Consider the following 26,020-nt stretch of genomic DNA (forward strand, 5'->3'; position numbering starts at 1 on the left):
GCAGGGTGTAGCGCACTCAGTCGAGCAGTTCAAGAAAGTATCTGGCTGAAGCCATTACTGAGTGATCTTGGAGTGAGTGATTCACCAACAGTGATCATGGATGAAATTCAAGGAGCCATCACAATCGCAAGGAATCCTTTCAGCCTTTCGAGGACCAAGCACATCGACTTTCGCTTCCATTATATTCATGAAGGTGAGCGGAACAGACAAATGCAGGTGCAGTATTGTCCAACAGTGGATATGACAGAGCAGATATCTTGGCCAAGCCACTAACAAGACAGAGGTTTGAGTATGTTGGAAGATGTTTGTCATGTTTAAGTAAGTTTGAAGGTGCTTTACACTTTTAATTGTTCACTGTGTAATGTTATAACTGCCGGCAAGGTTATTTTTTTTTGTTTAAATTCTTCAAGTGTGTTTTTGTTTTTGGTAGTGTTAAATTAAGTAGGAGTGTAATAAAAAATACCTTAAGGAAGGAACTTGAGATGGTATGTACTGTCCTCTACTGGTGATTTTGTAACTCTGAAAACAACAGCCCTCAGTCCGACTCTGTGTCGGTCCATCATGGGGAATGAATGGCCAAGCTACATTCTCTCCATCACCTTGACACAAGTTTGGGATACAGGCAGAAGTTTTCCCCACAGGCTGGCGCAACTCTCTCTTACAGAGTTGAAGTGGATCTGCTCCTCATTGACACACCAGTTGAGGTTGCTTGACCCTGCAGGTATGTCCAGGTATCTGGAGGAGGCCCCTAAATCCTACGACTTTTGAAAGTACGGCCCACAGTGGGTGGGGTGCAGCCGGTGGCAGCATCAACACATGAATCATGAATGAAAACTAAATCAGCAGTAGGAATCACTTTTGGCACACACTGCATGTTGTCAGCAAGAACAGGCACGCCTCTCTGACCTTTCATTTCAATCGACAAATGTAATGCTTGTGTCTTCCTGATTGAAATTTGTTCTGAAAAGTATTGCAGCACAAAGTTCATGCATGCTGTGAACCAGGAGCATGCATGAACTTTGTGTGTGCGTGGCATAAGCACTTGCAACACTGTTTCACACTCAATCTTTTTTTTAGTTCTGAGCCACAACTGTGACGATATCTGTTGGAGATTGATTGATTTATATAAATGGACCCAAGTGTGAAAGCAACACTATGTAAACAAGCGTAATGTAATCTTAGCTTCTATAATGGGCCTTGTAATGGCTTTGCAAATTCACTGTAGAGCAGGCATCAGCTTGAGCAGGAGCCACTTTGCTCATGATACTGCCCCCCTTACACAACCAGGATGAGAATTATATTATGGAATTGAGCGACTGTGGCCCTTCCTGTACCACTTCCCCCTGAACATAATAATAATAATAATAATAATAATAATAATAATAATAATAATAATAATAATAATAATAATAATAATAATAATAATAATAGAACTGTTTTCTAAAATTATTGAAGGCACAACCTCACGTTTTTGTGTGTGTGTGTGTGTGTGTGTTTGTTTTTATGTTGGGGAGGAGTTAGTGGCTGACGCCGGCTCTCTGGAGCTCCGCTGTTTGGCCGACTGAAGGTGACTCCTGTCGGTCCTACGGCTTCCTGTCCCTCGTCCTCCGTTGATCACGCGGACGTCTGCGGCAGCCTCCACCAGACCGCAGACCGTTGGACGCGCTGGCACGCGGCGGTTCCTGTTTGGCGGAACGGCGATTCTGCATTTCTGCGAGTGAGTCCATCTGTGCTAGCCCGTGCATGAATGTGTTCTGCACCGTACGGGCGGAGAAGGCGCCCAAGATCCGCGGGAAGCATCGCTCCCAGAGGGGGTTTGGCGGAGCCGGGAGAGGCGGCCCTGGACGACAGCAGGAAGGTGAGTGTCCCGACACCCGCAATGGCAGCGGTCATTTTCGCGGCTCGTTTAGGTCGTGAAATTGACGGCCATCGTGTGCCGTTGCCATGGATAGCATGGCTCACCCCTGCTGCTGCAGAACTGTGGTTGGAACCGTCACGCTGATGGATCGTGGATTTTGAGAAACACATTGAATTTAGAAGAAATGGAGCAGCCAGTCACGACAGGGTTTAGACTTCATCTTTAGGGTCGCGGTGTTCCTGACAATCCAAAGAATGTATACGGCTTATGTGGGTTTTTTGCGATGATTTTCGGCTGTATTTCCTACAAATTGCCACCTCAGTTGTCTGGTTTAAAATCTGCTAACATGGAAAAACAATTTAATCTTTCATAAACTCTGTTTAATGTTGGCCACTACGTGAAAAAAGAGATGGTCACGATCATGCCATAAGTTGAGAGCAACTTATTAACTTAAATAATCCTCATGTCCATCAAGAGTGATGCATGAACCCTGATCTACCATTGTCTCATTCCACGATGTTCTTTTCTTGAAGCAAATGTTTGGTTGCTTCCAGGTGGAGTTTTGATGTGACTCTCGTCACTATACTTAACTGGACTCATTTATTTCAAAGGTATTTGACTTGTTAAACTGTGAAAATGTCGTCATCCTTTCCAGACAGTGCAGGAGTTCAACTCCCTGGTGGCTCTGTACCGGGAGCAGGTCATATCTGTGGGGGAGATCTCAGCTGACTGTCACTCTCTGCGGGTACACATGCACCACGCAAGGGCCAGAGGGTGCTCCATGGCACGGGCGGCCCACCAAGACCTCGCACTCATGTCTGTGACAGGGTGAGGTCATCAAAACATGAGTATTGCGATGTAACTTCCAGCACTGTGTGGATGAACTAACCTCTCACCCATTTTGTCCACGGCCCTGCTGCAGGCCAGAAGACGGAGAGATCCACCCTGACATCTGCCGCCTCTTCATCCAGCTGCAGTGTTGTCTGGAGATGTTTATTACTGAGATGCTCAAGTCCATGTGCATGCTCAGAGTGCTGCAGCTGCAAAAGAGAAGTATGTTTATGTATTTCTGGGATTTACTGTACACTGTTTAAAGGTTACTAAAACTCTCCATTCTCTCATAAAATTTATTACATGGTTACAGCGTTTTTAATTTACCTGACTCCTATCATCCCTTGATAACAGTTTTTTACCATGATGAATTAGCCCTCTCTGTCTAAACATAATTCAACTTTGAAGTTCCAAGCACAGAAAAATATGGATAAAAAGGAGTGAAAACAGGTTTACCAGTTTGTTATTATGTTTCAGGCTTCTTCTTGGTTAAAATATATCTTCTAAAATATATTTTTTATGCTCTGCAATAAAGTCACGTTTAAACTTAATAAAATGGAAGACTAACAGTGGTGTCGTCAATATTGATGTGTTGCTGCATTTAGGACCTGAAGGGCCAGAGTCTGAACCCAAGATGGATTTTAGGATGGATGAAAGCTCTGACGTTCCCATCCTTGAAGACCGTTCCTCCTCCCCGATTGATTTCCCTCATGAACTGTGGCTGGTTGAAACAGATATTGATAACATAGAACGGTACCTCGCCTCTGCTCCCTGTGACTGTTACCGAGTCAGCAAAGCATCCATCAACCATGTGACTTTGTTTTTTTTTTACTTCTTTGCAGTGACGTTAGAGAGATGAGGAACCTGCTCAGCAAACTCAGGGACACACTGCCTTTGCCACTGAAAAATCAAGGTGAGTCCAGTTTTTTTTTTTTTTAATCCTCAGCATAAAAACAACGGATTACACTCTTGACATTTCAGGTATTATCGTGGCTCTTGATCATGGTGAATGCAAACATATTTGATTGTTACTGAACTACTCAGAAGTTTGCCATGCTTGTCTTTGCTTTGCTCCCAGATGACAGCAGCTTATTAAACCTGACTCCTCAGCCGCTGGTCAGACAGAGAAAACGATGCTTCACTGGACTCTGCTGCCTCGTGTCCGGATGATCCTCGGCTGTGTATATATATATATGGGTTTTTTTGACTTTAAATGGATGATATTTCATTTCAATTTATCATTTGTCATTTTTCAATCCCTTTATCTGCATATTTACCCAATCATCACAGGTGCATTGTGGTTAAAAATAAAGGAAAATAAGCTCTAGAGTGTGTAATCAAATTGTAAAAATTGTACCGATGACTCAAAGAGCAGGAAAACATTTATTTTGTCTCGCGGTAAAAAAAAAAAAAAACTTCCAGAAGGGGGCGCCAGCGGAGGCGCTTTCCAGATATGTCCTCAAACTAGTTTGCTGCAGGTTAGAGCAGAATCACAAACCATTTCACTGAATGTACGAGCCGCATATTTGTGAAGGTGTGTGTCAAGTGTGACGTCGGTCAGTGTTATGCTGTAGTTGTGTGAATTTTCCCAGAGACACCTGTGTAATGATCAAAAATATTTTATAATGGGAATAAAGTTTTATATGTAAAATCACTCAAGTTGAGTCTCATCACTTATTTTAACTCTACATGTGTGTCCCATGTCTGCATTAATGTGTCATCCTGATAGCAGAGATGATGACTATTTGTAACATACTCCTCTGAGTTAAGTTATTCTTATTCATTAAACTGCATGTGTGGAGCGAAAGGCCCTTCACTCCTGCCTGTGTGAGCCTGTGTTTTATTTCCGTATAAGAGCAAAGGAATTAAAATTGTGCAACAAGAAAACTCCCGAATGAAGCAGTCAACACAACATCTGTTTCACATCTGTGATGGGCAGGAATCTCCGCAGCCCTCAGATTCCCGTCACAATGATGGACGAAAGGCTTTTGCATGTTTTCTTTTCTTGTTGTTTCTAAAACTGGCTTTCCCTGAGGAATCCCAGAAGGAGGTCCTAGTGCTACCGAAGCTCACATAGCAGCTCTCAAAACAAACCTCCACAGATGCTCCATAGGTGGTGAGTTGTCCCACAGTCCGCTTCAGCCTCATACTCTTTATTGTCATATATATCGCTCATGTTCATGTGTTGCAGCATGATGGCTCCTTTCAGCTTTTTCTTCACACTGCTGCAACTCCTCAGCTGGGGGTCGCTTAGTCTTGCTTGTTTCTGTGACCGCTACCCCTGGAGCTCCTGGTCCATCTGCTCCAAGACCTGCAACCATGGCACTCAGCACAGAAGCAGGTGATATGCAGATTAAGCTTCAGTCAGACAAAGAACTATTCGCAAATCTTTCAGCCCTAACTGAAACTCTTTTGCAGGAATGTCATGTATGATGATTATTTTTGGAAGAACAGTTGCCAACAGCTGTGCCAGACAAAAGATATAAGAGCATGTCATGAACAGTCGTGTCCGATCGACTGTGTGTTGAACGAGTTCGGATCCTGGTCAGACTGCTCCTCCTGTACCAAGAAACAGGCAAGTTGAACTTCAGTTTTGATCGTGAAACATTGGGTGGCATTCCTTACGTTGGTCTAAATTCGTTAAAAACGTTAAAATTACAGTTCCTTTTTAATGCGCAATAATCGGGGAACATCAGGTGCCATATCAATTTCAAAACACGGCCTTACTAAAAGTAAACTGACAACATACATTAATATTCTTAAATCATTGCGAGAAAGGACACATTAAAACGATCATCTTGCGGTATAAAGTTTGCAAAGTTTGTTGTTACAAATTCACACGACCAAGTTAATATACTGATGATATCGTTTTGTATTTCTTGTTCATAATATTATTCATTTGCATTGGTCAAGGCAACAGCTGAACAAAGTAACGTGTTAATAGTTGTACTATGAAGGTTGTAACAAAAAAAAAAAAAATCCAAATGACTGAAGGTCTTAGCAATTTCTCCCTTGTTGTCGTCGAAGTATCGGACACGGTCGGTTCAAAGGCCAGCCCAGTTTGGGGGCTCAGCATGCAGCGAGCAGCTGACAGAGGAGAGAGCCTGCCATCCCTCCAGTGACTGTATGATACCACAGATGGACTGCAAAGACAAATTTAAGTGTGATAATGGTGAGTAGACTAGTTATGTTGAGGGTAACAAAAGTGACTGAATCTTAAGTAGTGACTGATGCCTGCAGGTCGCTGCATCAACACAACCCTGACGTGTAACAGACAGAATGACTGTGGAGACAATTCTGAAGAGAGAAACTGCGACAGCTACAGCACTGTGTGTCCGACAGAGAAAAGAGTGGCACCGGGGGCCGACCTGGTGGGGAATGGGTCAGTCTGATCTTGGCCTTGCTTCATGTTCGGTCACTTTGAATATCATTTTGTGCTGGCCTGGATAAGATTTATTTCTCCTGTGTGCTATTGATAAAATGTAGTGACTGCGGAGTGGAAGAACTAGATTATAAAATACAGGTACTGATGCCCCATCCATCATTGATATCCATCATGTTGGACACGTAACATGCTCTTTAATTGAAACAGATTAGCTAGGTCAATTGATTTAGGGAGCCGAAGCATGTGGGTCAAACTCAAGGCCATAATACATCCCACCATGATGGTTGAAAAAAAACTTTGCATGTACACATTGGTTATATCTATAGATCATGAGGGGCCGTCCAGCCAAAAGAACAGAGGAGAAAGTTTTCAATATTTTAAAACCAGAAAAAAAAAGTTATTATCCCATGACATTGAATACTCAAACTATATTAATATAGCACAATGTATTTAAAGATTCTGAATTTAAATCTTAAATAATGGAATATCTTTCTTAGTGTTGATTATCCTGGCAACAGAACTCTGGTTTTAACATATTGATATGGTTTGAAATAGTCCCTTTCCAACAAGATATTTGCTTTTATTTATTAATTTTGAAGGTCAGAAAAATGCTGCTCAAATGAGCACTACTTAAAACAATGTAATCTGGAAAGAAAAAAAGAAAAGTAACTTACAAAAAAATAACAAATGACTTCCATTTAAAATCTATTTAGATCAAATCGGAATTGTGCTTTTACTATGAATACATGGCAAGGGGCCCCATGTGGCCCCTGGGCCACACATTGTCCACCACTGAGCAACATCCAAACAATCCAAGTACTGGAATATGACCATGGATGGGCTTGTACCCTCAAAGTCATTATCATTTCTAAATCTTTTTTTTTTCCTGTAAGAAAAAAGTATTTCATGTTGGTGGCCAATTTTCTTGTCCGAATTGTGTTAGAATTTTTTTTTCATTATGAAGGTTTGATGCTCTGGCTCAGGAGTCTAAAGGAGCTGTGCTGGACAACATGTTCATGGGAGAAAGTTGCACCATAAAGAGACCTGCGAGCACTTTGCTGTATCACAGAATCCCTCACAACTTTGAGAGCTTTAACATTAAGGTGAGAAGCGAGTGAAAAACATTTGATATTTAAAAAGGTTTATATGATCATGGCAAACAATGCTTTTCATCACTCACTGAAGGTAGGAGAGATTGGTGACTTCAACAATGAGCCACAGAAGCTGCACAGCGAGACTATAAATTTGAAGAGGTCCTCATCATCGACGCATGAACAGTGCATTGACATCTTCAGGAAGAATGTCTGCTTCCAGCTGAGTTCTAACAGGAACGCATTTGAGGCTTCAAAGAAGACGGTGACTGACAAAAGTTACAACATTTGCAGTGTCTAATGTATTGTGTTGATGATGCTCAACAGTTTGTATTTGGCAATAACAAGCATGAGCAGAGAAGCAGTGTATATTTCTAAATATATCGTCCGTCCTCCAGGACTCCGAGTTCATCCGGATTCATCAGGTCCTTCCAGTGTCCACCTTCAAAGTTCGTGCTCCAGATGATTTGGTCTTGTCTGGACCTTTCCTGCAGTTCCTCCATGCCCTCCCTCTGGAGTACAACTACGCCCTCTACAGGGAGATCTTCCTGCAGTTTGGGACGCACTACTACAGCTCGGGCACTCTGGGGGGACACTACGACATGTTATACCAGTACAGTCGAGAGGAACTGAGAAGCTCAGGTATGTCATCGTAGTCTGAGGGGCCTGAAGACAGGTGATATTCAGCTTTTTAAAGAACTGAAATAAGGAAATTTAAATCGCAATAACCAAATCTCATCGATAGTAGAAACACCATAAATCAGAAGCTCCATACAAATGGGGTCGGCACCCAAATCAGACGGTCCCTAAACCCTCTGTGTTTGGTGAACTGCAGGTGAGTCAGAGGAGCACATCCAAGGATGTTTGGCCAGAGAGATCGCCTGGACCGCCGTCCTCTACACTCAACACCGGGGTCATTCCATGTGCAGGAGCAACAAGATGACTGAAAAATATCAAGGTGTTGGCCACAGGTGCCTATACAGTCACATGATCTGTGAGTACTTATTTAAGTTGCGTTCCTCCAGGCTCGTATGTCAAAGCAGCACAAAAGTCCTTCTCCCAGGTGAAGGGAGGTCGAGCCAGAGAAGCTGCTTCCCTGGCCTGGGAGGGAGAGGACGTCACTCCAAACCAGGCGGCCTACAGGAACTGGGTTCAGTCTGTCCTGGACAACCCTGCTGTAGTGAGCTATGAGGTCAGTTTCTGCTTGGCAACAACATGTTGATTATTCTAATAAGAAACAGCAGGGGCAGGTGACATCCCCATCACAGTGTAGAGATTTCCTCAAACGCGTATATAAGTATCAGTCAAGTTGATCAAATATGTCAAATGCAGAAACTTACAGTACAGTGAGTCACCTGTTGTTCTGGCTGGGAGCAATGAGATGCTGTGTTTGTGTGGCCAGGTGCTCTCCATCATAGACTTGGTGAAGGGGATCCCATGTGCCGTGACAAAGAGGCGGCACTTGAGACGAGCCCTGCTGCAGTACCTCCAGGAGTTTGACACGTGCAAGTGTTCTCCGTGTCCCAACAATGGCAGGCCAGTTCGCTCTGGGGGCGAGTGCAAGTGTGTTTGCCAGACTGGGACATTCGGAGAAAACTGTGAGCTGAGAGCGCCGGACTACACCTCAGGTACCAAAGTGATTTCAATTCATTATCGTGAACATCGCAGGCAGCACCGCTGACCTTCCTCTTTTAGTGCTCTTAGATTGCTGTATTAAAGCAGCAATGTGTAATATTTAGACATAAATAGATTATTTTCAGATCTCCTGAGATGACAGGTTTCATACTGAACAGTCCAACTCAGTCCAGCTCTCTGTTAAACGCTCCCTTGGAGTATACAACTTACTCTCTCGCTGGATCCTGCCTCTCCTCACTGGCTGCATGATGAAGTTCAATCTCTGATGTGGAATGATAGATGCTTCTAGAGTTGCCTTTGCAAGTATAAGCTGGACAGTGTTGTGTATATTGCCATCTGTAATTATATTTTTGACTGTTTCGTCACGGTCTTTCCTCATAAACGTGGGATGGGGGAGCAGGACCGGAGACCCAGCATTACGACAGCCTGCAATTACACTTATTTACGTGTGGTGCCGCCAAAAGCAAATATTCCAGTACTACACATAGTAGCTTTAACGGCGTCACGCGACAAAGCAGTTATTAAAAGTGAATTTTCAATTGTGATAGAGAGAGTGGACGGCTATTGGAGCTGCTGGGGGCCATGGACCAGATGTGGTGCCTTCATGAAGAGACATCGGACCCGGCGCTGTGATAACCCCGCGCCCCAGGCAGGGGGGAAGCCCTGCGAGGGTCCTGACAGAAATGAGGAGTCATGTCACGTCTCAATTTTTGAGAAGTAAAGTTTTCTATTTTATTCACATGTCAGCATGACTTCGGATCTCATGTAGAAAAAAAGTATGGCAACGTTCCACATTCATGATGCAACATCTGTAGAGGTAAACAGCCGTCAGTGTTAAATCCTGCTGCTAAACTAGCTGACGGAAGTTGCTCAAATCTGCGTTTCTTTATTCACCAGTTTTGTATAAACTGGTGAACACGACAAACGACAAACTTTGTGTTGCATCTACAATCATAATCTTCATGCTCTTGGCGCCAGAAAAGAGACCTGCGACAATGACGATGACTACACGGTGGGCTTGATGACGGAGCTTCCCCCGGGTGTGCAGGGTTGTCTCAGACCCACAACACCTGCAAACAGCTTCCTCCGGGTGAATGGCCTCTCAGTAGCTACTGAAACAAACTGCGCCAACAAGATTCATCATCTTCCTTTTTTCACAGAAAGCAAAGGAGTACTATTACTTTGGAGAGGATGAGGAGTTCCAGTGTTTCACTGGATTTGACCTGATAGGTTTTCAATACATCAACTGTCTTCCTGATGGGACCTGGACTGCCCCGAAGGGACAGTGCACCAGTATGGGAATGTTATTCTTTATCCTCCTAGTTATTCATCTGCAAGTTCTTGAGGTCAGTTTCACACTTTTTATTTTATTTATTATTCTTTTCTAAGGAAGGATATGTCTTCCTCCGGAAATCCCAGAAGACATGGAGCTGTTCCCGACCAAAGAGGAGTACAAAGTTGGTGATTCGATCGGGCTGGATTGCAGGGAGCCAAAATTGTTCCCCCATCCGTCAGGATTCTATCAGTGCAGCAGCAGCTTCAGCTGGGAGCCGACTTTACCTGCCAGTCTGCGCTGCACTGCGGGTACTAACGCTCAAAACCGATCACTTTTATAAACCGTATAATCATGTGTTTTATTTGAATGTGCTTTGCAGAAATACCTGGTGAGGTAGACACGTCATGCGGTCCAGGACAGAGACGGCAGAACTCCAAATGTGTCTGTGTCCCGCGCCAGAGCTGCATGTAACTGTTCAGCAACTCTTGAATCATACTGAGAAAATAACAAATCAAAGTTTGTTATTGTTGATATGTGTGTGTTTAGGTCGGATCCAAATGACATCTGCGTCCTGAATTCGGACCTTGACTTGACCCTGTCCATGTCCACCTGCTATTTCACTGCCGCACGGTGCCATGGGGATCCTCTCTTCTTTATCAGCGATAATTTGTGCAGCGCTATCGATGCAGCCAAACTTGACTGGGGAAGGTTCAGAGTACAATTTGGGCTGAAGAGTTCCGTTCAGGAGCCCTGCGGTTTGGACATTTGTTATGAGTGGGAGACCTGCTCTGGTGAGTTTGAGGTTCTGGTTGAAAAATGAGTGTTAACTATTAAACCTGTAGTTCATTCATTCATACTGTTTGTAGCTTCCCAGAAGTGCGAGTGCAGACCAGCTAACCAGTGTCCTCGCTCCGGAGAGCACAAGTTCTGCGTGAGGTTGCTCCGAATGCAGAGGATTCGCCGCATGGACCTGTGCTCAATGGCTGCCATTAAATGTGTTGGTTATGACCTGGAGATCGTCGACATGGGGTTATGTGAGAGCTGAACATTTATCTTTTCAAACAACACAAGCAAAATGCCTTGAATTCTGAAGACTGTCGTGACATATATGCAGTGCACTAAGGAGTTCAGTCTTCTGGTCTTACGCCTCATTGTGATCTCTATGAGTGGCTGTTTTTGACCCTGTACAATATAGACACAAGTCATCTGTTATCATTTTATTATTTTCTTTTAACCAAAAAAATCACAGCATACGATATTGTCTAAAACCATTTGCGTTTGGTATGTAAAGAACACAAAAACTAATTAGTTTTGTGCTTTTGTTTAATTAGAAGTTCAGAAAAAAAAACGCTCCAAACATTTCTGAATTATTTGTTTTCTCTAAAATGAGCTTGGTAAACTGATTTCTTCCTGCTGAAGCTGGAAGGTGAGCCTTCTTCATTCACAACACTATGTCCACATTTCATAAATCCAGTACCGTTTTGCCTGCCAGTTTTGTTTTTTTACCCTTAGCGATTATCTTCTGCTATTCTTCACATGTACAGTAGTTTTCTACTTTTGCCGTAATACTTGTCAATAAAGCAAACGTAAAGTCACAACTTGAATGGCCTTTTTTCTTCAGGTTTCCAAGACAGTGTTGCAAACCGTTTTCGTTATCTACATTCACCTTAATGGTCGGAGTCTGTGCAAGCATCGATACTGATAACAGCAATCCTCTCTCCGGAGCACCTCCTGGCAGCAGCTCGGCATTCGCTCACAGTCTCCATGCCAGCGGCAGTTCGGATACACAGCGGGGTGGAATCTTCCGAGCATTGAGATTTGTCCTGGCAAACACATTCTCCACCTGTTGTGTTTAGAACAGTGTTATCATTCACACATTATAATAATGGATGTATCAATAATGTTTTGTTGAGACCATGAGCAAACTTGAGCAAACAGATAGCGATGCTATCTGTGACAAACACCACTACTTGTAAACGGTTGGATTGTTATTGTTGGTTATGAGTGTTACAAAAAAAAAAAAAAAATGGGTTACTGTCTCTTTAAGGAATTAGAACTACCACCTAGATGCCATATTGTAATGCAAATAAGAGTTTTGATGCTCAGAATGCATTGTCACCTTTTAGTTACATCATTAATTGAACACATTTATGAAAACATTTTTTGTTCTTTGTGTGTGCTTGTGTTGTATTTGAGCTGTTGCACCATTAAGAAACAAACCTGGGGGAGTTGTGGTGTAGTCTCACCTTGACAAATAGTTCCAAGTTTGCAGTCCTGACAGGAAGAGGACGCCTCCTTTGGCCAGTTGCAGTCGCTGTCGTTGGCCAGCACGACGCCTCGGCCCAAACACTTCAGCGCGCCCACTTGACAAACACTGAGAATCAGGGAGCGACCAGAAGCCACTGTGGCACACAGCTGTAGAGAAGATCTTTGCACAACAAAATAGAGTTGGTGGTTTTCCTTCCCTGCAATGGCCGAGGTGTTTGATACTTACAAACACTGAGAGGGCATTTTACAGATGCACTGTGTTCGCCCAACGTTCTCCCAGAGTTTACATTTGAGCTCAAGTGGAGGAGAAGTTGGGGCTGCTTAAAGAAGAGAAGGGAGTCTTCACCATTTGTTCACCAAAGTTCCTGAAAAGTCTATTGAATTTGAAACACTAGAGAAGTCTGTAATTATTTTTGGCAACCCATGCTCACTCACAAGGCGTCATATATTGATGTTGAGAATGTGGACTTTTTTGATGTATGTGGTGGAAGGCAGAACATGTCCAATTGAAAGCCTAACGCGTCAACATGCAACATTGAAAACGTCAGTATACGATGCCAAAGTCCACTTTCTCAATGTCAATACATTACAGCATGGGAGTAGGGATGGCATGCAACTATTTGGACCACTTGAGTGAGCTCCTACTCCATGAGAAACTACTTTGTATAATAACAATAAGAATGTCTGCAAGACCCAGGAGGCAAAGCATGATATGAGTCGGTGTCTTGCCGTGTGAAGAAACACCTACATTTTTTACACTGAGCAGACTTTGGGGATGGAGACCACTGCAGACTGGGACTGCACATGATGTCCGGTTCCTCCGCTTCGAGCATAGATCCAGCCGGGCAGGACAGAGATAGTTTATCACCAATCTGATAAACGTCTTTCACAGGAGTTGCAGATATTTCACTGTTGAGTCGTGGACTCTCACATGTGGAGCCTGTGAGGAAACGTGTTCCAATAATACAGAACTATTATCTTGTGCTGCCAGCAGATGTCTAAACAGCAGCAGGCTTCTCTTTAAAACAATAAAGAATGTGTTTATTTTATCAATTTTGTCAGATGTCGGAAGGAGGGTTTTGATTATTTATTCATTTATTTTTAGCCAAGTCGCAGTGCTACCCTGACATACTTTTACAAACCATCACCGGAGTCTTCCATGTCTGGTTCTCCATGCACTCTGCCACAGCAGCTCCACTGAGATAGAAGCCGTCAATGCAAGTGTACGCCACTGTGTTGCCCACCATGTAGACGTCTTTAGGGTCCTGCAGGGCAAACAGCAGGCAAACATCTGACACATAAATCAGCTGGGATATAGGTTGATCGGGAATGCTACTCCAAATTGCAGCATATTAGCGGAGGCGGTGTTGTTTACAGGCAAAGCAATAATGATGGACATTATGTGGTCACTATTTCCTAAAAAAAGCTCACCAAAATAAAGCCATTTCTGAGGTTTGGAGGAGGGTGACATGTCTTTGGTGGTTGGATGGAAAGACTGAAACACTGAGGCTCCATCATCCTGCACAGAAGAAAAAGAAACTATACATTTTGGATATTACATTCCTAGTGTTGACTTGACCAATGATGGTGGTGGTCTCACTGTAAATGTTGAATCTCTGCATCCTCACAAGTCTTCCGATCACTGTCCTCTCCAATGCAGTGCCTCCCGCCTCCGCTTGGGGCCGGGTTGCTGCAGCTTCGAGACCTTGACATTTGGCCGGCAGAGCAGGAAGTCCAGGGTGACCAACAGCTCCAGCTTCCATGTATTACACCTGTTGTAGATGAAGAAATAAAACTACGTTGGAGCCCAAATAGAACTTTTAAGATGCTTCTACTGCTGCAAGTCTTCCTGGGATCTGAGCCTTTGATTTAATAAAAGAAATACACAATCCATATTACGCAGGGTCATATTTGCAGGAACTTGCATATTGACTCGCTTGCTTCTTGAAAGTTTCTTTTACCTGCTTGCTCGCCTATGACCTGCCCATTCTCACACGCCTTGCCCGATGTTCCTGGCCGGCAGAAGCAGGAGCACTGAGAGCCAGAGATGACCGGCTGCCCATTGTTGAGGCAGGGCTGACAGTGGCACGGATGTTCTGTGGACAGATACTCCTCGATAGCCCGTTTGAGATGGAGCTTCTTTAACCCTGCACACTGGACCTCTTTCACCAGCTCAGAGAGAGGACGTAGCTGCGAGGAAGGAAATGAATACATGAGCGTAAACATCAGGGTGGAAGTGCTCCAGTGATGAGAGAACTCTTCGCTGGATAAAGTGCTCAAGACTTTTTTGTGCTTCTAACTTGAAAATATTTAATCCTTAAATTTCCATCCATCAGCATAATCTCCCATTCCAAGTTTGAATGATTGAAACATGAAGTTTTAAACACTTTTAGTCAAACTGAACTGACTTTAAACTGTGACAAAGAAATTTGCACTTTCACACGACTGTATATTTTACTTAGTTTTAGTTTTAAAATAATTATATTTCTGGGTCATGCGCAGGATAAATATATTAAGTCATCTGAGATGTGCAGCCAGAGGTCATAATGGACCGCACGCCAATTTTCAAGAGACAAGCAAAGACTAAAAATCACCAAAAACACTACATTGTTATGTCTTTAGTTGAGCGGATTTATGTCAATCAGGTGGAAATAAAGTGAGTTGTCTAAGACAAATTGAATTTAAACATGCTAAATCTGTCACTCTGGGGAGCAAATAGCTGGTCACATCAGAGTTTTGATGGGTGATGAAAACCAAGATCAAGTGAGAGTCTGTATATTATCAAAGGATATATTGTTAGCACATGAACACAGGAGGCTTTTCTTTGTTACGGTCACTTGGCTACACGCTGTAAACCACCAGCTGTAACATCACAACGCGTCTCCAGTGCTTCTCTCGTACCTCGTCATCTTGTGGGAATAACCATTGTGCTTCACCTTCTTGTCAATGACGTCAGGAAAGTCTTTAACAGACGAGGCCCAGTTATCGTACACTTCTCCGTTCCCTTCTGGATTTTCAAGATTTAGAACACTGAGGGCGCTGATGAACGATGGGTCTCCGCCTCGAGTCTTCACATCTATGGGCATGCTCTCCATACTGTGTCCTGCACAACCAACGTGACACATCTGTTTGTCCACAGCTTTCGTTCCAGTCCAGTGGGGACCGAAAAAGATGCAAGTGTTTCCCACCACTGCTGGAAGAGAGAGCCTGTGTGAGCTTTTCACAGACGGTTGTGACTTTCTTCCTGAAGAAGCGACGCTTGACCTTTCTCCAACACCTCTGGTAGTCGATGCTGGTCATGCCTTTACATGTGAAGATTCAAGAACATCAGGTTAGAGTATGAACCATGGGTTATATACATAGAGATGTTCATGTTAATGTAGTGCTTTTCTTACTGGAAGAATCCAGAACAGAGCGGTCCAGCTTCAGCAGAGCCTCATATTGACCCCCCAGTGATCCCTCAGCGAGATAGTGTGTGCCATAAGTCTGAAGCAGCTGGCGATATGCCGAGTAATCATATGTGATCGGCAGTAACGACAGAGCCTTCCAGAAGCTTTCAGACAGTGTCAGGTACTGAGGTGCAGAGTTCTGAAACTGGGCCAGCTTCACTCTATTCTTCAGGATGATGAGTTTGTGAGCCTGTTAGTCAGGGGTGAAAAGTGAGAAACAGCAGCAACGTGAGAATTTCCGAAATATTTTTTTTTGTCACGACCTGCTTGTCTGTTAACTCCTGGTGGAAGGTGCGATAGTCATGGCCTGCCAAGGCGTTGGAGGTGACATGCTGCATGTATGACCAGGAGCTGTCGTACGATTCATCAATCTCTTCATTTTCCACATTAACCTGGTACAAAAAAAGTGTAAATAAATAAAAAATAATAATAGTCTATGCATCCTGTTGAGGAAAATGATGAAATGAAAAAATGAATGAAATGTTGTCAGCTAGGGTCGACAGGATTCACATTTCTTGTGTTTCTGAAACCTACCAGGTTTAATTATTAACACACGTTGGATAGAAGTGTTTTCTGACTTCAACAGTGCGTTGTGAGATTATATAGAATGAATGGTTAGCAGCAGAGACACTGTGTCCTCCAGTTACTGAGAGAAAATGAGCAAATGCAATGAGGAATATTCTGGGGAATTTGTTTTAAGAGCTGGTCAGCATAGCAATGTAAATCGCAAGCAACCGTTGTAGTGAAGACACTTGCATTTACACATACATATACATTTGCAATTTAAGAAATTTTATTTGTATCAATAACACTTATTTATTCAACAAATACTGTAGAGTTTTTTCATCACCTGGTTGAATGCATTGAAAACATGGTTCATTTGACTGAGCACCTCCACGACAGGACAGACTCACCACAAAGGTGTACCTCAGGATGCTCTGTGGGAGTCTAAACTGGACCAGGTGGTCTCCGCTGAACACTTTCCGGCACTGCCCTCCAAAGCTCAAGGTGTTGATGACACCAGCCCTCAGTTTACCTGTCAGTAGGTCGTAGCTGCAACGATAGAGTGGAGAGAACAGAGAACATCTGTGTGTAAACAAAAACCAGGAAGAGGAATTTTGGTTTGGTTTGCCGGGTCACATTTACAGCAACATCTTTGGAGGGGCTGAGGTGCACTAGTGCAGTGATTCTTAGCCATGGGGCCGGGCCCCACGGTTGTTTTTTTGTTTTACACCGTTGGGCAGTGAAGGCCGCAGGTTCAGCTCAGTTTTAATACATGAGCCACGCATGGTGGCAGTAGTGTGTCACTGAATTTATGTATGAAGTTATGGCAATACTTTCATTTACATTTCACTTATATCTTCTTTGGGGTTTAAACTGAATACATCTTTATTTTCTAATATTAAGACATGGTTTCATTATATTTATTTTATTCAGAATTGTATTAATTTTTTTCCCCCAATTTCCTCAACAGTTTGCATCAAGTGTATTTTTTTCGTTTTTCTTTAGTAAATTTGATGAATATGACTTGCTTCTCCTGAACATAAAACGAACTGTCACTGGTGTCTTGAAATAGCTATCGCAGCAATAAATGTAGAGTCATTCTCAGCATATGTTCCCCCTTACCCTCGGCCGGTGAGTTCAGAGTTAGGAGGTGTTTTATCGATGTCGCATGAGTATTGGTCCCTGTTTATATCACAGTGTCTCTCATCCACTCCATCGTCACAGTCCTGGTCACCGTTACAAGTCAGAGACTGGCTAATGCAGTGACCTGAAATAATATTTTGAATTTGTGAAATCCTCAGAAGAAAAGACAAGAGCAGAGAACCACGTACCTGACGTGCACCTGAAGCGATCGCCACAGCCAGTGTCGAGGGGGCAGCCCTTCTCAGGGGAGCATGGCTGAGATTCTGTGGCATCACCTGAGCACGGTCTCCCCCCAAACTGAGAGTACACCTCAATGTGGCGAGTGCGCACCTGAACAACAGCGTTGTGTAAGGTGAATACATTAGTGAATGCAAATGACAGTTGTCCCTACCTAGCTAGTCCGGCACCAAATTAATTCAACATCTTGATCTACTCTAATCCCATGGACTATTTGAAGACTCTGACGTGTGTCTCTGACTCATTTTGTTTTTAATGTCATTAAAGGTGAGAGAATAAATTGCACCTTTGTTCTGGTGCAGCCGTCACACTCACTCCAGTCGCTGTAGGACTGCCACCTGCAGTTAACCGGCTGCTGACAACTGAAAACCACACGTTGGTCAGACAAGTGTCTGTCACGCTGCCACATGTGGACATGTGTACCTACCAAATGTGAGGGATCAAAATAAGAAAGGTCACCGTTGAAGACCAAGCTGCAGTCCAGGTCCCGCGGTCCCCGACTTCACTTGAGTAGAACACCTGCATGATGAGTCCTCAAGAGTCTGATCTAATTCACTCTGTCACACGTTTCCCAGAGGACCATTTATCCCAGACGCCAGGGTCAGGAATTTCCCAACTCAATGATCACGACAGTATTCAAGGTTTGTGGTCAGGTGAGTGAAAATTGTGAGTCAGTTTTGGGAACTGTGTTTCGTCTGAACGGCCTGATTGTTTACTTTATCGCCAGAAACAGTTACACAGTCTGTTTATTTTGAGTGGACCAAAGTTCACAGTTCCTTCAGCATTGGGAAACAATGTCAGTGATGATGAAAAAAAAGTCTGGACTCCAGAGGCAGAGTTCCAGCAACAAGCGCAGGAAGAGGTCGACAGCATGTTCTCTTAGTTAGTTTTCTTTCCGGTGAGTGAGTTTCAAAGGAACATGTGTAGAAACAAACCTGTTGTTGTTCATGTTCATTAAAGGGTGTCTATAGATCAGTGGAGACTCTCTGCAGTTCTAGTACAAAGCAAGAACAGTAGCCGCTGTATCCACATGAGAGGATAAGAACAATTTTACTTTGTATATCTTAGACCTTTATTGTTTAGTACTTAGTATTTTATTGTAAATGTATTTGTCTGCACTGCATTGTACTGTATATTTCAAAAACAAAGCAGTTCACCTCGCCCTGTACAGTGTATATTGTGTGATAAATGTACATCTTGAATCCTGAAAACAATGGCAGCAGTAGGTGCATAGACCAAACCTACCCATCATCCATAACTATGTTTCGCTCTGAGAGCAGCGTTTCCATTGGAGAGCTCCACACCCAAGTATCAAATAACATGCACACTGCCTTAGTAAGTTCGAGAGTCAAAATCCTGCTCTTACACTTCCGTGAGATTTGAACACAAATGGTTTGGGCTCCCTCTCCCCCTCCCCTCCTCGCTGTTATATAGTTCTTGGAAGCGTCAGGTTGTTGATGTTACCCTGGAAACAACCAGCAGAGGGCGCCCTGCTCCTTCTCCCACACGCACATGTTCTTCGACAGCAGAAGCGACGTTTGAAACTCCTCCACTTTGGACTTGCCCAACAGACCGAGGTCATGTCGCTGTGTTCTTTGCAGGTAAGTGTCATCTGCCACTTTCAGCGGCGTGTGAACCGAAAGCTCCGCGCTTCCTTCCTGGAGCGGCAGGAATGAGGAGGACGCTAACGTTCCTCATTGGACGCACTTCCCCGTCTGAGTGGCGTTTCACGAGCGGCTCGTTCAGTGTCGATGGAAACACGTTCGCGGGGTTTGTTTGTGGGAAACGAGACGCGCAGTGCGGAAGTGTTAAAAATACACTTCCACGAATGTTTACTTCCCGACCTCTGCCCATGTTTGAATCTGAAAGTTGAGCTTCCCGAGAGGTCCGAGACGCGCAGTGTTTCCCTCTGTAAGAAACTGTCAAGATTCATGCTTATTGTAATGGTCCACGAACCAGTGATGTGCTGTTCCAGCAAAAGTTGAGCTTAATATTAATCCTAGTTTCCATTTTTTAAGCACATTCCTCTTACCAGAAAGACCTATCCAGTCGTTTCTCTGGGAAATTAGTTTGTCTGTGGGGATTTCTCCATTTAATAAACGTGACAAAATAAAAGTCTCAAAAAAAGAAATGAAGATTTCTGCAATCATAGAATGGATGAAGAGATAAGAAAATAAAAGGGCAATGAATGGTTGACATTGCTCAAGCCGAGGTCAGGACAATGTTCTTGGAGCCCTGCATAGTGTGGTTGATCATACCAGGTGATCATCATCTGGTATTGATCACTGCATGCAGTACTGTACATAACTAGCTGTCGAGGAACACAACCGACCAGATTTTAATGTTTGGGTCCAAATAGAAAACTCCCAGACAGTTCCAGAATCATCTGTTAAATTGAGCTTTATTGACAAACAACAGGAGGCATTTGTACATGTCATATTACCTGTTTCCCTGGAGCGAAGGACTCGAGGAATAAACACAGTTACATGCCCTGCACCAGATGAGCAGGATGTAGTGCACAACCAGGAAATGTGATTAAAATCCACACAGACCTGAGTAACTACTCAGTCTGCCTACGGCCATCAGTGCACATCTATTTCTCCATTTATTACAGCCATGACCAGTGTAGAAAGCCGCTTAGGATGGTAGATCTCATTTCAGTCACCACTGTCATCGACTCAATAAACTGATCCAGTTCCAGATCCAGTGAGTCAGTGTAGTAACTAATCATATTGTCTATCCACAGTGCAGTATCATGGTGTTGCTGCTCTTCTGCCGCTGCTCCACTGCTGCAGCACTGGAGTCACCTGTGAGCGACGGTATGTGCTTCAGTCAGCCGTGTCTGTTGTGGCTCAGGATGAATTGTTAACTCAGTCTAATATTGCATTCAACAGCAGCAGTAATGTTAACATGTTGACATCAAATGGTTGACATGGAAGGTGGATCTGCTTCGAGAGACCACTGCGTTTAACACATCCATGGAGCAGAGTACACCAGATTGGGTCTCATTTAATAGTTTTCTAATCTTAAACAATCAACAATCACGTTTTGACTCCAGAGTGATCAAGTTTAACTTAAATCTGTGCACGTAAGTTTACACGTAAGTCAGAAGTGCTCCAGTGATGCTCCAGTGCTCCAGAATATATATATATATATATATATATATTTCTTTTTTTTTAATTAAATTTTTTTTTTTTTTTTACTTTATATATTTTTTTGCTCTTTAGATGCCAATCCTTCAGGACTGAAACTTTTTTTTTGGTGTGTGTAAAAGATTCCAGTTCAAGTTATACAATATAACCTCCAATCATTTTCTCTTATTAGTCGTTTTTGAAAAATATTTGGACATCCCTGATACAACACGTTTAGGGGATTGGTGTTTTGTCATACATGTGATTTAGATATTCATAATCTGAGCTATGGAAAATCGAAGGTTTTTTTTTGATGCCAAGATGTATGAATGTGAAAAATATTTAGATATTGAAGGCTTATGCCTAAATGCAGTGCTGAAAACGTAGCGTTTGCAGGCTCCTGGCCCATGTGAAGAGGATCTTAGAGACAAGTGTGTAGGAAAATCTGTTAATAATCACTTCCGAAACTATCACATTTGATTCTTGGCCACACAGTCAGATGTGGGTTATATTTAACCCAACTGAAGGATTGTCGGGCAATGTTGTCCCATTTTCAGGCAGATTTCACTCTCCCCTGCATCAGTGTTGCCTGAATACTTATACTGATACGTGTCTCACAAGGAGCAATAGTTTCCAAATCTGCTTGAAATGTTCCTTAACTACCAGTCTGGATGTAAATGGTGTTCTGAATGAAGTGAAATTGATTTGACATCCTGTCACATTACATCCTCCTTTAATGTGTTAAGCATGACTTGCAAACATTAAAGCTATTAACAAGTTCTTCTCAGTTTAAAAGTACTGCCTTATTGTTGTTCAAATTTGAACATGCCTAACGTTGTTTTTGTCAATATGATGAGTGCAGCTGTGTGAGGCAGATGTTTTTCATAACTTCGAACAGCTTTCGAGTAACGGTGAAATCAAACTACAGCATAGTACAGCATGACTAAACATTTGTAAAACATTTAGACGACACATATCCAAATGCTTTGGACCAATCCTACCAAGTAGTGCAGTAAAGAAGTCTATTCGTGTTTGCATTTGTTTAATTTGATGCACATTCAGCTCATATATAAAACTCATTTGATTTTGTTTTTCAACTCTTGTCTCTTGGTCTTTTCAACATAGAACATGTTTTTTAGCTCTGTGTGGCCAAGTGAGTCATCGCAGCAGCAGCTTTCAGCGAAAAGCTTATGAAGTCTCTTCTAGGAAAAGGGAGTTGTTTGCCCTTCAGCTAGTCAGTCGGGAATCAGTGTGTGTTTTAATTCCTACAGTGTGTGTTGTGTTTCCCTTTAGTTCTCCCGCACCTCACTGGCTGCGTGTCCAACAACATGGAGACTTTCCGCTGTAGATGGAATGTTGGCTCCTATGAAAGTCACTCGGAGCCTGCAGACCTCCGTTTATTCTATTTAAACATCATGTGAGTAGTGATGATTGAATTCCACACAAACCTGGGAGTGGAGGAGGATAAATAATAATATGTATGTGTGTATGTGTGCGTGGCTGCGTGTGAGTGTGTGCGTGTGAGTGTATGAATTTGGATTTTTTTTTTTATTTCCTACATTGCCAAATCTGCACCCATTCATCTTCTGTATCCACCCAGATCTCCACATACTGCTCGAACCAACTGGACGGAGTGTCCTCACTACAGCACCGATCAGCCCCATGAATGCTTCTTCAATGAAAACCACACTTCCATTTGGACGCATTACAGAGTCCAGCTGCGCTCAGGAGACCAGGCGGTCCTGTATGATGAGACACTCTTCCATGTTGAAGACATTGGTGAGATTCTGGCTCATTATGGTTCATTTCTATTCAGTAACAATGTGTCCGCTTATTGTCTCTCACAAAAGAAACCTAAGAATATGTCACGTTATTGTGCTTGTTCTTGTCAGTGCAACAACACATGTCGCGGCTTGTCGTGCGAGTCACTCCTGTATTTATTGTAAGGTGGTAATCATTAAAATCTTTGAGAGCTTATTGGAAATGTTATGAATTTCAGCTCACAGTGTCGTGTTAATAAAACAAGGCGACTGAATTTCGGCTTCTTCTGTTGGGTCAAATGATTGCTGTATCTTTTCAGTCCAACCAGAACCACCCATCGCTCTCAACTGGACCCTGCTGAACATGAGCTTGACAAGCAACTACTTCGACATCATCGTCAGCTGGAAGCCCCCTCCGTCTTGTGATGTGGCCACGGGCTGGATAACTTTACAGTACGAGGTCCAGTATCGAAACATCAACTCCGGCTCGTGGCAAGCGGTAAGTAGAGAGTATTTTCTCAAATGAAATGTTGTCAAGTAGAAGTAGATGAGATCAGGAATTGTCCGCAGGCAGCGGTAGAAGACAAGTGGAAATGTTTATGAGTGTGAGTGTGTGTGATGTGAGCCAAAGAATCCAAGCTGCCTGTCAAACACAAGGCCTGAAGGCTGCATTCAACCCCCAATATAATCATATACATCCCACTGCACTCCCCCAAATTTATCTTATTATTGGAGTCGCTTCATGCAGCTATTAAAGTTCTTCTTGAATCCCTGATCAAACCTGTTGAGTTTAATCTGCGATTGAGCTTGACCGTTATGTTGTGATGGAAACTTAACAGAGGAGATTCTATCAGCTTTACGTCCATTTGACTGTGAATTTGAGGTCCAGACTGTAACTGGAGATGGAGTGAAGACTTCAGCTGATTCTCCATCAGAGAAAAAAATTGTGAGGTCAAACTACTATTATTTTTAATTATTTAGCCTTCATTTGATCAAAATCTGTGAAAATCTATGACGCAAACTTAACTAGACGAGTAGAACCCACTGTATTATTACATGAATTCAGATCTGCATTTTCAAAGCAATTATGGTCATAGTTGTGTACATGGATGTCTGTTTGTCATTCAACAACTGTATTCCAAAGCAAATGAAAAGATAAATAGCCAACAAGTTAAGTCATCTTTTCCAACAGATACTGCAAGTATTCAGTTTCTTAACACAGCCAAAGCTTCTATATTTACCTTCCATCATAATTGCTGAGCTGCTGCGTGATGAAATACTGATGAACGTCAATAGAAATAAAACTGATTGAGATATCTTAGTCTTGTAGTCGTGCATAAATGATGTTATCTTTTTCCTCCACAGGGGGCGCTGGCGAAAAGCACTCATCAGTCTGTGTTTGGTCTACAGACCAATGTTGATCATGAAATTCGGATTCGATGTAAAATGCTTGGTGCAAAGGAATTTGGAGACTTCAGTGACTCCATAGTGGTTCACGTCCCAACGCAGGGTAAATGTAAAAACACACTGAAGACAAGGTGGAATGACATGATATGAGATAATGATATTGGATTAAGAAACACCCTTTAATGCAACCAGTGTCTTTTTCAACCTTCTTTTCCCAGTGTCCAAATTTCCAGTGCTGGCTCTGCTCGTTGTTGGGAGTTTCTGTCTGATAGCCGTCCTCATGTTGATCATCATCTCACAGCAGGAAAAGTATGTGAATCACGTATGATGTGTGAAACTGTTTCTCTGATGTGTTATTCTCCACAAAGGTTGATGTTTCTTCTCTTGCCTCCTGTTCCCGGGCCCAAGATTCATGGGATCGATTCGCATCTACTCAAGGTATCATCATTTTTCTAGTTATTCCTTCACAAATAATTTAGTATCAATATAGTAATAATAATCTGTATGATAACATAGTCGTGGATTATTGTGAACAAGTAATGTAGAAATCAATAGCATTGATTTGAAACAGGAAGATCTTTGGATTTGGTTACGTAAGTGGCCGTTCACAGTAGACAGGAAGTCTCATATAATCGCAGATGGGTGGAAATTCTTTTTTCAGCTTTTAAGTCGTTACCTTGATCCACGTCTGTATCCATAAAAAAGGGGAGAATTTTTATGTGGTGTGATTTTTTTTTTCCATCACTATACATGCGATCTGCTGCTTGACCGCTAGGTGGCTCTGGACTTCACATTCTATTACAAAGATTGAGCAATTACAAATATGACTGTACTGTTCCAGGAGTCTTTGTCACGTGGTTTATTGTTTTTGTTTTTGTTTAATAGAAGGGGAACCTGAGAGAGCTGAACAGCATCATGCATGCTCCAGCATACCCGGGGCCAGAGCTGGAAAATGACCCCTGGGTGGAATTCATTGATGTCGATTTGGAAGACAGTTGTGCAAACCTTTATGCCGATTGCATTGTAGATTCATCGCTGAGCGTCCGAGACAATGACTCAGGTCAGGTCAGTGGCTGTGACCTTGACGCCCACAGTGGCCGCTCCCATCTTGCCGTCCTTAACTCTGTCCTGTGTGAGGGTGTGCCGACGTCTGTGGTCCTTGAGCAGCGTGAGCAAACATCAGAAGTGCCCCCTGGAGACGGGGAGCGGGAGCTGCTGTACGCTCAGGTGAAAGAGGTGAAGGCTTCAGGAAAAGTGCTGCTGATGCCAGAAGAAGAACCTGAGAAGGACACCATAAGCCATGACAGCAAGCAAGCGACTTCATTGGAAGGTGGTCAAAGACAAGACCCTCCGCCGCTCTACACCACAGTGGAGAGCATTCAAGGGCAAACCAGTGTCCTGCTAGCAGCAAGTCCCTCTCCACCACCACTGTCGATGAACCCAAAACACATTTTATTGCCTGACTGTTACTTGACCCCGGAGCTTTTGGGAAGCATCACACCATAGGAGGCTGATGGACTGGCCCAGTTTTCTACACATTTTTATGCATGAGCTGCAACTATTATGTGCTACCGTGCCTACCCTAAAAGACATTTTTCGATCATGGAGACAGTGTTATTAAATGCATATTCTTGTTCTGTTAAGCACTGTCAATCGTACTGAGTGTCTTTGTTTGGAATAAATGTGATTTGTTCATGTGCTATATTCCATGTTTAATCCGAGTCTTCAGTGTTATAGTCAATGCGTGTGTATTACGCTCACAAATATGTGAGAATAATTTAAAGGTTGCTGGGATTATTATTATTTACCCAAGTGAAGACTTTGTACTTTTAAAATAATAAACAATTTATAATAAAGTGTTGCTTGTTAAGTACTTGCTATGTATTCTAAAGCATTTTGGCTACTTTCAGATTAGGGATTATATGTTAACGAAAATGAACTACTTTTTTTAGTTACTACTGTTTATTTGAAGTATGTTAGCCAGTTATTACTCATTGTAAAGTACACGATAATGTGTTAAGTCTGGTTAGCTTTGAGGCGTTCTG

At 42.9% G+C, this 26,020-nt stretch overlaps 3 protein-coding genes across 7 annotated transcripts; 2 read left to right on the forward strand and 1 right to left on the reverse strand.

Moving 5' to 3' along the window:
* The first annotated feature begins 1,564 nt into the window (after positions 1-1,564).
* Positions 1,565-11,892, forward strand: c6 (complement component 6). 2 transcript variants are annotated; one of them, XM_053862146.1, is made up of 21 exons: positions 1,565-1,858; positions 2,514-2,686; positions 2,781-2,911; positions 3,295-3,442; positions 4,899-5,030; positions 5,108-5,264; positions 5,717-5,861; positions 5,930-6,071; positions 7,039-7,177; positions 7,260-7,430; positions 7,564-7,807; positions 8,001-8,123; positions 8,191-8,357; positions 8,568-8,793; positions 9,349-9,517; positions 9,779-9,890; positions 9,961-10,093; positions 10,190-10,384; positions 10,456-10,543; positions 10,623-10,867; positions 10,943-11,886. In XM_053862146.1, exons 1-21 carry the CDS (start codon positions 1,748-1,750, stop codon positions 11,119-11,121), a joined length of 3,330 nt encoding a protein of 1,109 aa, XP_053718121.1. In that variant the 5' UTR covers positions 1,565-1,747; the 3' UTR covers positions 11,122-11,886. The 2 variants fall into 2 exon arrangements, with proteins under 2 accessions (XP_053718121.1, XP_053718111.1); XM_053862136.1 differs by lacking the exons at positions 1,565-1,858; positions 2,514-2,686; positions 2,781-2,911; positions 3,295-3,442 and adding an exon at positions 4,658-4,805 and having other exon boundaries at positions 4,881-5,030; positions 10,943-11,892.
* Positions 11,281-18,354, reverse strand: c7b (complement component 7b). 2 transcript variants are annotated; one of them, XM_053862168.1, is made up of 17 exons: positions 18,105-18,354; positions 17,964-18,039; positions 17,629-17,770; positions 17,420-17,564; positions 16,708-16,846; positions 16,057-16,185; positions 15,740-15,983; positions 15,533-15,646; positions 15,281-15,447; positions 14,306-14,534; positions 13,945-14,116; positions 13,776-13,863; positions 13,477-13,609; positions 13,093-13,284; positions 12,571-12,661; positions 12,323-12,504; positions 11,281-11,919 (listed from the first exon to the last, which is right to left on the reverse strand). In XM_053862168.1, the coding sequence occupies exons 1-17, from the start codon at positions 18,200-18,202 to the stop codon at positions 11,744-11,746; spliced, it is 2,517 nt and encodes an 838-aa protein (XP_053718143.1). In that variant the 5' UTR covers positions 18,203-18,354; the 3' UTR covers positions 11,281-11,743. The 2 variants fall into 2 exon arrangements, with proteins under 2 accessions (XP_053718143.1, XP_053718133.1); XM_053862158.1 differs by having other exon boundaries at positions 12,571-12,664; positions 18,105-18,353.
* LOC128757115 (growth hormone receptor-like) lies at positions 18,009-26,009 on the forward strand. Of its 3 annotated transcripts, XM_053862179.1 has the most exons (10): positions 18,009-18,330; positions 19,112-19,278; positions 20,424-20,496; positions 22,102-22,225; positions 22,409-22,587; positions 22,889-23,067; positions 23,934-24,078; positions 24,194-24,284; positions 24,344-24,413; positions 24,861-26,009. In XM_053862179.1, exons 1-10 carry the CDS (start codon positions 18,201-18,203, stop codon positions 25,479-25,481), a joined length of 1,779 nt encoding a protein of 592 aa, XP_053718154.1. In that variant the 5' UTR covers positions 18,009-18,200; the 3' UTR covers positions 25,482-26,009. The 3 variants fall into 3 exon arrangements, with proteins under 3 accessions (XP_053718154.1, XP_053718163.1, XP_053718172.1); XM_053862188.1 differs by having other exon boundaries at positions 18,009-19,278; XM_053862197.1 differs by lacking the exon at positions 19,112-19,278.
* The last annotated feature ends 11 nt before the right edge of the window (positions 26,010-26,020 follow it).

The sequence above is a fragment of the Synchiropus splendidus genome, chromosome 1, assembly GCF_027744825.2.
Source record: "Synchiropus splendidus isolate RoL2022-P1 chromosome 1, RoL_Sspl_1.0, whole genome shotgun sequence".
Lineage (NCBI taxonomy): Eukaryota > Metazoa > Chordata > Actinopteri > Syngnathiformes > Callionymidae > Synchiropus > Synchiropus splendidus.

Excerpts from the sequence above, each read along its gene's own strand:
- c6 (XM_053862146.1), top strand. The coding sequence starts at position 1,748 with ATGTGTTCTGCACCGTACGGGCGGAGAAGGCGCCCAAGATCCGCGGGA. Across the intron at positions 5,265-5,716 it reads CCTCCTGTACCAAGAAACAG|TATCGGACACGGTCGGTTCA; the intron begins GCAAGTTGAACT and ends TTGTCGTCGAAG. Across the intron at positions 8,358-8,567 it reads CTGCTGTAGTGAGCTATGAG|GTGCTCTCCATCATAGACTT; the intron begins GTCAGTTTCTGC and ends TTGTGTGGCCAG.
- LOC128757115 (XM_053862179.1), top strand. The coding sequence starts at position 18,201 with ATGATGAGTCCTCAAGAGTCTGATCTAATTCACTCTGTCACACGTTTC. Across the intron at positions 19,279-20,423 it reads TGTCGCTGTGTTCTTTGCAG|TGCAGTATCATGGTGTTGCT; the intron begins GTAAGTGTCATC and ends GTCTATCCACAG. Across the intron at positions 24,285-24,343 it reads ATCATCTCACAGCAGGAAAA|GTTGATGTTTCTTCTCTTGC; the intron begins GTATGTGAATCA and ends TTCTCCACAAAG.
- c7b (XM_053862158.1), bottom strand. The coding sequence starts at position 18,202 with ATGCAGGTGTTCTACTCAAGTGAAGTCGGGGACCGCGGGACCTGGACT. Across the intron at positions 13,864-13,944 it reads GCAGAGATTCAACATTTACA|GATGATGGAGCCTCAGTGTT; the intron begins GTGAGACCACCA and ends TCTTCTGTGCAG. Across the intron at positions 12,665-13,092 it reads GTCTGCTCAGTGTAAAAAAT|CAGCCCCAACTTCTCCTCCA; the intron begins GTAGGTGTTTCT and ends CTCTTCTTTAAG.